We start from the raw sequence: 10,287 nt of genomic DNA, 5'->3' as shown, positions 1-10,287 counted from the left end.
CAGGAATCCACCCTAAGGCATCCCTGAGAGGTGGTTGTCCAGCTGCCTCTTGAAGGCCTCTAGTGTGGGAGAGCCCACAACCTCACCAGGCAACAGATTCCATTGTCATACTGCTCTAACAGTCAGGAAGATTTTCCTGACGTCCAGCCGGAATCCAGCTTCCTTTAACTTGAGCCCGTTATTCCGTGTCCTGCACTCTGGGAGGATCGAAAAGAGATCCTGGCCCTCCTCTGTGTGACACCCTTTCAAGTATTTGAAGAGTGCTATCATGTCTCCCCTCAATCTTCTCTTCTCCAGGCTAAACGTGCCCAGTTCTTTCAGTCTCTCCTCATAGGGCTTTGTTTCCAGACCCTTGATCATCCTGGTTGCCCTCCTCTGAACACGCTCCAGCTTGTCTGCGTCCTTCTTGAATTGTGGAGCCCAGAACTGGACGCAATACTCTAGATGAGGCCTAACCAGGGTTGAATAGAGAGGAACCAGTACCTCACGCGATTTGGAAGCTATACTTCTATTAATGCAGCCCAAAATAGCATTTGCTAATAGTATTTGCTATTAATTCACATCCTGTGAATTAGCAAGATGCTCAATCATCACGTACGTAGAACATCAGATGGATTGTGGTTGGTTGTTCTGCATGGACCTATGAGTTTTATCACACCAGCGTGATACTGTGCAATCACTGTGAATTGCGTGCAAAAGACTTCGAAGTTTTCCAGTTTATAATCTGCTTTTATTGTGAAGTACTCCCATGCACCCTGCTTTAATTGTGCTTCAAAGGCAAAAGCCTCGCTGTATTTTGCTACTAGTTTTTGAGCATATCATTTGTTGTTTTCTGAGCAGCCACTGGGGCGCAGGAGCAGGATTTGAAGGAAAATTAAACAAATGCTTACATCTGTGTAAGCTTTAAAGATAAAGACATCAAAATTGGCACAGTAAAAGATATTAAGGAGAGCTTTAAGCATACCAAATTTGGATTGGATTGGATCATCCGTTGATTTTTTAATGATTTTTTAAACATTTCCCCCTTTAAACCCATTTCCAGGTATGCAAAGGATCTGGCCGCCTGGTAACAACAACAACAACAACAACAACAACAACAACAGCGACAGCTTAGTGCTGTAGGGATAATTCGAGGGAAACAGGTACGTGGGATGAAGCTAAAAATGGCCTGATTTCAGCCCACCTGGAGCAGAGCCTTCGGTGTGGTGGCTCCGTCTCTGTGGAACTCCTTGCCTCTGGAGAGAAACGACAATGCAGTCAGTTACGTATGGAGGTTGTGGGCTCTCCCACACTGGACGCCTTCAAGAGGCAGCTGGACAACCACCTCTCAGGGATGCCTTAGGGTGGATTCCTGCATTGAGCAGGGGGTTGGACTCGATGGCCTTGTGGGCCCCTTCCAACTCTGCTATTCTATGATTCTATGATTCTATGAACCCCCCTTCCTCGCTGCACTATGGATCTTGTGGAAGCCAGATTCCAGCTGGACATCAGGAAAAACTTCCTGACCGTTAGAGCAGTACAACAATGGAATCAGTTCCCTAGGGAGGTGGTGGGCTCTCCCACACTAGAGGCCTTCAAGAGGCAGCTGGACAACCACCTCTCAGGGATGCCTTAGGGTGGATTCCTGCATTGAGCAGGGGGTTGGACTCGATGGCCTTGTGGGCCCCTTCCAACTCTGCTATTCTATGATTCTATGATTCTATGAACCCCCCTTCCTCGCTGCACTATGGATCTTGTGGAAGCCAGATTCCAGCTGGACATCAGGAAAAACTTCCTGACCGTTAGAGCAGTACAACAATGGAATCAGTTCCCTAGGGAGGTGGTGGGCTCTCCCACACTAGAGGCCTTCAAGAGGCAGCTGGACAACCATCTGTCAGGGATGCTTTAGGGTGGATTCTTGCATTGAGCAGGGGGTTGGACTTCATGGCCTTGTAGGCCCCTTCCGGCTCTGCTATTCTATGATTCTATGAAAACAGGTGCCAACATTGTGTAGTTTCCGGCACCTGCAGGAGACATCATTATATTTCAAGAAACCTTCCTTGGTTGACCAGCCAGTTTTAATCGGTATTCTGTTTTTAAAAACTCTTAATATGGTGTTTTATTCTTTTTATATTTTATAAAATATAAAATCTCTTTAGAAGTGGAGTGATATATAAATGTCATAAATAAACTAAAATAAATACATAATTTAGAAATGGTGTGTTCTTTAAGGTTTGGGTTTAAAATGCAATAAACTGACCTGATAGGCCCTCCCCTATTTATTCCGATGCTACATTTTTCTATATTGCCTACAGTAAAAAAACTACAACAACTGTGGTCAACGCTATACCGTATATAAAGGAGAAGTAAACTTCCTAAATTCTAAGTGCTGAGACTCATTGTGCGGCTGCCTGAGCTAGCCAGAGAGCCCTGTTCTTCCCCTTCTTTTAAAAATTGCAGCTCCGTCAAGGAAATTTATATTTAAAATGACCTGCAGCCTTAGCTCCCATTTGTACATCTTGTCGGTGCCTCTGAATCTACAAGAAGCTCCTCCTGAGGAATATATACATCTCAACAGCAAAAAGGTTTTTGCTGGATGAATAATGGATGTACCCAAAGCTGCTAAAACCAAGACTTATGAGTGGGTTTTGAAGGCTGTAATTTGGGCCTCCTTGAACCTGGATTCTGCATCTTCCTTTCACTGGAAAGGTTTCCAGCATTGTAAAACAAGAGCTGCTGGTGGATGGCCTGCAAAAGACCGTTGTTACCACTGGGGATATCAAGAAATAGGGTCAGGTTTGGGCTATGAAGGCTGACCTTTGTTGAAAGAGAATTGGAGGACAGCGGGGAAACCCCGCACACTGCCAGCGGTTCAGGATGGGCCCCTGCCAACCTCGTGACGTGGTGGATTCAGCCCACAACTGCTACAGATGTCACACATCCTCGGTCTTCTTTGGAAGGAGCCAAGCTGGCACCGTCAGCACCAGAACTGGGCTTGCCAGAAGGCAGAGGTGGTCCTCTCAACTGGAGTCTGTCGTAGTGGGGCTAAGGAAAGCAGAGGCGCTTGTCCTGGCTGCAGTCCAGACGGGAAAGCAAGGGGTGCACACTGGACACCAAACGCCGCACAACGGTATCTGAAAGCCTTCTCTACATTGTAGGTGACTGTTTTCAGGATTCTGGGGATGGATAACCAGACTACAGAGCCAAGCTACACAAGAACATTCATCACATTTTTTAAATGAGCTACTTGGGATTTGCCATGCCTCTTCCTTAAAGATGGTCATAGGCACAAGTGGGGCAGGGTGGGGGGTGTGGAGCAGAAGGGAGAGAGGGATGGCTCTTCCAACCCCCCCTCCATGGCATTTTCCCACCAAAGATCTAACCCCACAAATGGCCTTTCACCCCAAAAGTGCTACTTGCTGCAAACAGTCCTGCACACGTGATGGACCAGGAAGAGAAAACAAGAGCACAACTGAATATCATAGAATCATAGAATACTAGAGTTGGAAGGTTCCTATAAGGCCATCGAGTCCAACCCCCTGCTCAGTGCAGGAATCCACCCTAAAGCATCCCTGACAGATGGTTGTCCAGCTGCCTCTTGAAGGCCTCTAGGGTGGGAGAGCCCACAACCTCCCTAGGTAACTGGTTCCATTGTCGTACTGCTCTAACAGTCAGGAAGTTTTTCCTGATGTCCAGCTGGAATCTGGCTTCCTTTAACTTGAGCCCGTTATTCCGTGTCCTGCACTCTGGGAGGATCGAGAAGAGATCCTGGCCCTCCTCTGTGTGACAACCTTTTAAGTATTTGAAGAGTGCTCTCATGTCTCCCCTCCATCTTCTCTTCTCCAGGATAAACATGCCGAATTCTTTCAGTCTCTCCTCATAGGGCTTTGTTTCCAGACCCCTGATCATCCTGGTTGCCCTCCTCTGAACACGCTCCAGCTTGTCTGTGTCCTTTTTGAATTGTGGAGCCCAGAACTGGATGCAATACTCTAGATGAGGCCTAACTATGGCCGAATAGAGAGGAACCAGTACCTCACGTGATTTGGAAGCTATACTTCTATTAATGCAGCCCAGAATAGCATTTGCCTTTCTTGCAGCCATATCACACTGTTGGCTCATATTCAGCTTGCTATCTACAACAAAACATGACTAATTTATCTGAGTCATGAGAATCTTTGTAAACCGCCCAGAGAGCTTTGTCTATGGGGTGGTATATAAATAATAATAATAATAATAATAATAATAATAATAATAATAATAATAATAATAAATAAATAAATAAATAAATGTGGGTTTACAGCAAGAAGTGTCCCCAGCCAGGAGCTTAGGATTTGCAGCAACCTCCAGGCGTAGAAATGTTGTTTAATGAACTATAGAGAAGATGTGATGGACAAGTAGTTGTGAACAAGGGCTCAGGAGGAAAAGAGCTTGAAGGAAAATGACCCTTTGCTAACTTTTTTAGCCCAAAGCTCTTCTGCACCACCAGCATTTTGCTGGAAGATGCACGTTTTTAAAATCTCACCCTCATTTGCAGTTGTGGGTCTGGATTTAAACAACCTGAGCCATTCATTGCCACCACCACCCCAGGGGGGCTTCTTGGGATTGGTGGAAGGGAGAGAGGGTGAATTCCATCCCCACGGCTACTGGGCAGAGGGAGGGGATGGAGCTGGAAACAGGGAGGCTGCGGAGGGACGCTGGGAAAGGGGAACCAAGTTGCTCCCAAGAGAGATGTGGGGGCAGTGCAGAGTGTGTGTGTGTGTGTGTGTGTGTGTGTGTGTGTGTGTGTGTGTGTGTGTGTTAGCAACAGATTGAATCATAAGTGTGAGTGCAAGAGGGGAGCTGACGAGGGGGCAAGGGGGGGGGCGCGCCTGACACCACACAAAACAAGGCTGCACGGAAAGATTGCTGACGGAGGCAGGTTTAGGAGCGCTGCTTTTCTAACATGTTACATTCAAGTTGACGAGGTGACATCCAGCCTGAAGTATTTGTAAGACAACTGGTGCAATGCAGAACTGGATCCACTTCTCTCCTGTCTTCTGCATCCCCAAGAGGCAGAGGAATGTAATGGTGTGGCCAGGGTCAGTCCTCCCTTTGGAGGAGCGATTTGGATCGAGCGATTGGTCAAATGAACGACTGAATCGCTGATATTCTGCCTTTCCTCAATGAGCTCACAGTGGCTAACAGGGAGTTCAGGCAATAACCTGGCAATTGAAAAATAATTGGCAATAATAACCATGAATACACAAAAACAGCAGAGAGAAGAAAGGATGCTAACGTACATGTCCGCTCTCAAAAATCATTTGACCAAGCAGCCACCTCTGGATGGTATCAGGGAGCAGCCATTTGTGGCCCTAAAACATCCTAAAAACGGGGTGTTTCAATCATCGATTGAACAATCATCAATATTGCTTTTAAATCGATATTGTTTTTATGCTTTTGATGGATTTAAAATTGTGTATATACGTTTTTAATGTTAATTTTTTTGGGGCCAGGATCTCTTCTCGATCCTCCCAGAGTGCAGGACACGGAATAACGGGCTCAAGATAAAGGAAGCCAGATTCCAGCTGGACATCAGGAAAAACTTCCTGACTGATAGAGCAGTACGACAATGGAACCAGTGACCTAGGGAGGTTGTGGGCTCTCCCACACTAGAGGCCTTCAAGAGGCAGCTGGACAAGCGTCTGTCAGGGATGCTTTTGGGTGGATTCCTGCATTGAGCAGGGGGTTGGACGCGATGGCCTTGGAGGCCCCTTCCAACTCTGCTATTCTATGATTCTATGATTCTATGAACTTTTGTAAACCGCCCAGAGAGCTTCAGCTATGGGGCGGTATATAAATGCAATAAAATAACCTAACAAATAAATAAATTGTGCGGAACGCCATTCACAGAGGGGTGGGGGAGTGAGACTGCCTCTGGAGAAAGTTGTGGGCCTGGATATGGTCACTGCAAAGGCCCAACAAGGCACGATTTTGGGGGCCCTGAGACATGTGGAGGTGGGGTGGGTGTCCAATGGCACTCTCCATAGGCAGCCAGGTTCACTTGCGACACGGCAGTATTTTCTAGAGTGCCGATGAAGCCAGGTGCAATCTGGGAAGCATCTGCCCTCCCTATGGCAGCTGAGGGCGAGGTGGGCTGCCTTTGACCTTTTCGGTGTCCTCTGTTTTAATGGCCCGGGGTTCTCCCTTCATTGCAGCATGCGAAGAGAGGAGATGATGGAGCTCCCTCGGAAAACGGATTCACAGCCCGTTGATGCTTGGGGGTGTCTTTCTGCAATGCCGCTCAGTGGTTGAATGGGAGACGCCGAGTTCCCCTGGGGAAGATTGTGCTGGGCTAGAAAAAGGCACACCAGCGTGTAGCTGTTATTGTGACAATGATGTAATGAGCATGGGAAAATGGGAACAAAGTATATAACCCTTTCTTAACAGAGTCCGAAGATGTTAATCCTCACATTTCTCCACTCACCCAGGGATCCCTGCATTTTTCATCTCTACTGTGTTTTTGCAAGATGCAATTTGGGGTTTTAGTGCTTAGCTTTTGCACCGCTCTGATTTTGAGGAAGTGGGGGTGGAGGCGGATGAAAAGTAAGCCCTTCACATTAGCTCCATGTGCTCCTTGCTAATGAGATCAACCCTCAACATCTTTCTCAATGAAAGGTTTGGAAAGAGAGAATCGGATGATGGATCGAGCCAGGGCAGAACATCAAGCGCTGATTCTCTAACATGGGAAGGCCTCCCCCACTGATGGCAGGCATGCGGGGACCCACTTTGATTGCCCGGTGCTGCTTAGAGGTACTCAAGAATACGTTCTCTCAATTCAGGCTGCATTCCACAGGGATCATCATACGGAAATCCTGCTCCAAAGGAGAAGCCCCCACCTTAGATCCTCCTAGGCACTGCCGTGTGCTGCTGTTTGGGGTTCAGCGGTGGGAGCCCTGCAGGAACAAGGTGCCTGCTTCAATCTCTGGCCTGAGGAAGGAAGGAAGGAAGGAAGGAAGGAAGGAAGGAAGGAAGGAAGGAAGAAAGAAAGAAAGAAAGAAAGAAAGAAAGAAAGAAAGAAAGAAAGAAAGAAAGAAAGAAAGAAAGAAAGAAAGAAAGAAAAAGAAAGAAAGAAAGAAAAGAAAAAAACCAGGTATCCAGGAGTGGAGAATCTGCTATCCCTTACCCCCTTCCACACTTTGGAGTTAATGGGGCTTCACCCCTGAACTTGCATTGGCCTTAGGCATCGTGAGGAAGCAGTCGAACCTCGCTGCTGGCTGAGGCTCAGCGTGACGTCAGGGAACAGCTCCAAGGGCCCCTCTTACCTTGTGCTGCACAAAGTAAAAATGCCCGCATTAGCAGGTGTGCACATGGGCAAATCCTTGCTTGAAATGCCTCCCCCCCCCCCCCGAGATACACTGCCACTTGGGGCAGTTGCCAGGGCCCTGAGCACCCTGGCAGAGTCCTCTACCTGCCCTCGGGTTGCCTTTGACTTTTTTTATGGCCCATTGGTGAATCGAACGGCTTCGCCTAGCTGCCATTTTAATTGCCACCAATGGAGCATCACTCTGGGTCATTGTGAGGAATTAGCATAGCACCCCCCCCCCCCCAAGTCCCCTGGTGCAGCTGGTAGGTGCTGTTGTGGCCTCAATCCTGCCAGGGAAGCCTACCAGCTCCCTGCACAAAGGATGTAGCCCTCCGGAGGGCCCTCAGCCCAGGGCCTATCTGAACCTGGCACTAGCTGTGCAGACGCGGGAGATGGAGCTTTGTCCCATTGGCAGCCATGAGGGTGAGAAGCAGCCAGCAGAAGCATCCTCTGGTGGCAAGGAGTTCCACAGGTTAATCCCAAGCGGTGTGTGTGGAAAAAAATCCTTTGTGTGCTTTACAAGCTTCTCAGCTTTATATAATCATAGAATAGTAGCAAGCTTAGAATAAGAGCAAACCAAGGATCTTGTTCTTGTGGGGAGAATATTTTTCTCTATTCCCATTCTCCTCCCACCCACGGCGATTTCTTGCGTCCCCCTTTCAGACAGTGTTCTTCTGGACTGGGCGGTTCAGCAAGGGGGGCTTCCGGGCGAGGCTTTTCTGGAGCCGTTGGTCGGGGAGTTTACCAGGGTTCCAGGTAATGACGTCACCTGTCACTCCCCCGTGTTTTCCCACGGCTTCTTCTGGCTTTTTTTCTTACTGCAGGAAATCCGTTCAGTATAAAAAGATGGAATAGCTGCACAATGGCTTCGGATTGCTAGCACTACAAGCCCCCTCATCAAAGATCTACTGTCGCCTCTCCCCCACAACCAGACAAGAGGCTTCCGGGGGGGGGGGGGTTAGAAGAGATTCCCCCCTACCCCTTTTACAGACAAATAGCCACCCAGTGTGCCTTCCTCTGCACACTCCACTTCCGCTTTCCTCATAAAGAAGGTGATCTTTATGCTCTGGAGATATTTCACCACCATGACCCCATACCTCCCACCAAGAGATTGCAAAAGGACTGCAACAAGAAATCAAGTTGGCTGTGCATTTTGGTATAGAAACAAGAGACTTGTGAAAGGGTTTCTTTTTCTTCTGTCTCTGGCCGTCTGTCTCTCTCTGGCCATTTCTACAGTTGCCTTTATTTCCAGGATATCGTCCTTGTGCATCCAAATGCCGCACAGGGGATCCCGGGAGCAGGCAGGGACAATCCTTAGATGTAGAAAGGCTGGCTCTCTCTCTCTCTCTCTCTCTCTCTCACTCAGACACACACACACACCTTCCTCCCCATGTCTGCCCATCTGGTGGGTTACCCATCACTCCAGATCAGGTCTATCTGTGGTGCTTCATGTGTGTTGGTTCCTTCACACATACTCTTCAATTACTTAAAAGGTTGTCACACAGAGGAGGGCCAGGATCTCTTCTCAATCCTCCCAGAGTGCAGGACACGGAATAAAGGGCTCAAGTTAAAGGAAGCCAGATTCCAGCTGGACATCAGGAAAAACTTCCTGACTGTTAGAGCAGTACGACAATGGAACCAGTTCCCTAGAGAGGTTGTGGGCTCTCCCACACTAGAGGCCTTCAAGAGGCAGCTGGACAACCCTCTGTCAGGGATGCTTTAGGGTGGATTCCTGCATTGAGCAGGGGGTTGGACTCAATGGCCTTGTAGGCCCCTTCCAACTCTGTGATTCTGATTCTATGAAAAGGGCTCAAATGCTGGATAATAATACCACTTAGCTATTACTACTGACAGTAAACAGTTCTCTTGGATGTCATGGCCTGTCTTTAGGGGAAGCATTAGGCAAACGTGCCTCCCTTCCCTTTGGTTTAACCAGAGATCTTGAATCACCAATGCCCAGCTTTTCAAAAGCTCACCTAGGGGGGAAAGGATTGTGGATTAGCAAATGAAGGAACTCACACATTCAGGCGGCATCCAATTCTCACCAACCTTCTCACTTACTTTCACATCACAAACAGAGTTCAGTCCTCCAAAAGCAAATTTGTTTTATTTTTTTTAAAGATAACACCTTTATTATTTATTTATTTATTTATTATTGTTAGATAATAATTTATTGTAATTATTATAATTATTATTTATGCAGAGATGAACAATTCCCCCCCTTGATCACAGAGCAAACAGTTTTGCCGTTTTTTTTAAATGTTAATGGAGTCCTGATTGAAAATAGATCTATATATATCTATCTATATATATATCTATATATTCCCCTTCGCTTTGTGTGTGTGTGTGTGTATACTGATTCTAAAACATCGCAACAGGCAAGATCTTCTCATCCTACACAAAGGGCAGTGTCGAGTTCAGAATCTTAGCCACTACTGGAAGCTCCTGCCTTGCTCCGTTTTTTGCTGTCTCAGTGAGGGCGCGCTGGGCGGGCGGGCGTTTGGGCGGGCGGGCGGGCGTCAGATGCAGGGGCGGGTGGCGGTTCTCTCAGCTATGTTGAGTCCTGGTTGACCACTTTGCCTCCGTTCATGGTAGGTGTCCCTGAACTTTTCCTGGACCGTCCTTGTTTCTCTCCAATTTCATGCAGGGATGGCTCTCTGTACATGCACACTGCAAAGAGAAGAAAGGGAGGGGCAGTCAGGATCCCGGAGCCTCTCCACACCATGGCGTAACGGTAGCGGCGTAACGGAGGGCAGCTCAAACAAAAAGCCGGAGCTCAGGAGCGGAGAACGTCCAGCACATGCAGAAGCTCCCGGGCCCAATCCCCGGGCAAAAGGACACGGATTTTTAATGTTTAACGTTTTAAGCTTTGTAAAGCGCCCAGAGAGCTTTGGCTATGGGGCAGAATAAAAATGTAATAAATCATCATCATCATATCATCATCATCATCATCATCATCATCATCA

The 10,287-nt window shown here is 47.7% G+C and overlaps 1 protein-coding gene across 2 annotated transcripts in view; it reads right to left on the bottom strand.

Moving 5' to 3' along the window:
* Positions 1-9,836: 9,836 nt before the first annotated feature.
* FGF12 (fibroblast growth factor 12) overlaps positions 9,837-10,287 on the bottom strand; it is a 271,217-nt gene continuing 270,766 nt past the window's right edge. Inside the window, exon 5 of one of the 2 annotated variants that reach the window (XM_063131733.1) lies at positions 9,837-9,991. In XM_063131733.1, the coding sequence (XP_062987803.1) occupies positions 9,873-9,991 (119 nt within the window). In that variant the 3' untranslated portion in view covers positions 9,837-9,872. The remainder of the gene's footprint in view (positions 9,992-10,287) is intronic. The other variant, XM_063131734.1, reaches the window with a different exon arrangement.

This window comes from Elgaria multicarinata, chromosome 8 (assembly GCF_023053635.1).
Source record: "Elgaria multicarinata webbii isolate HBS135686 ecotype San Diego chromosome 8, rElgMul1.1.pri, whole genome shotgun sequence".
Lineage (NCBI taxonomy): Eukaryota > Metazoa > Chordata > Lepidosauria > Squamata > Anguidae > Elgaria > Elgaria multicarinata.
Note: the sequence above shows the minus strand (reverse complement) of the source record. Positions and strands in the feature narration are given on the sequence as shown.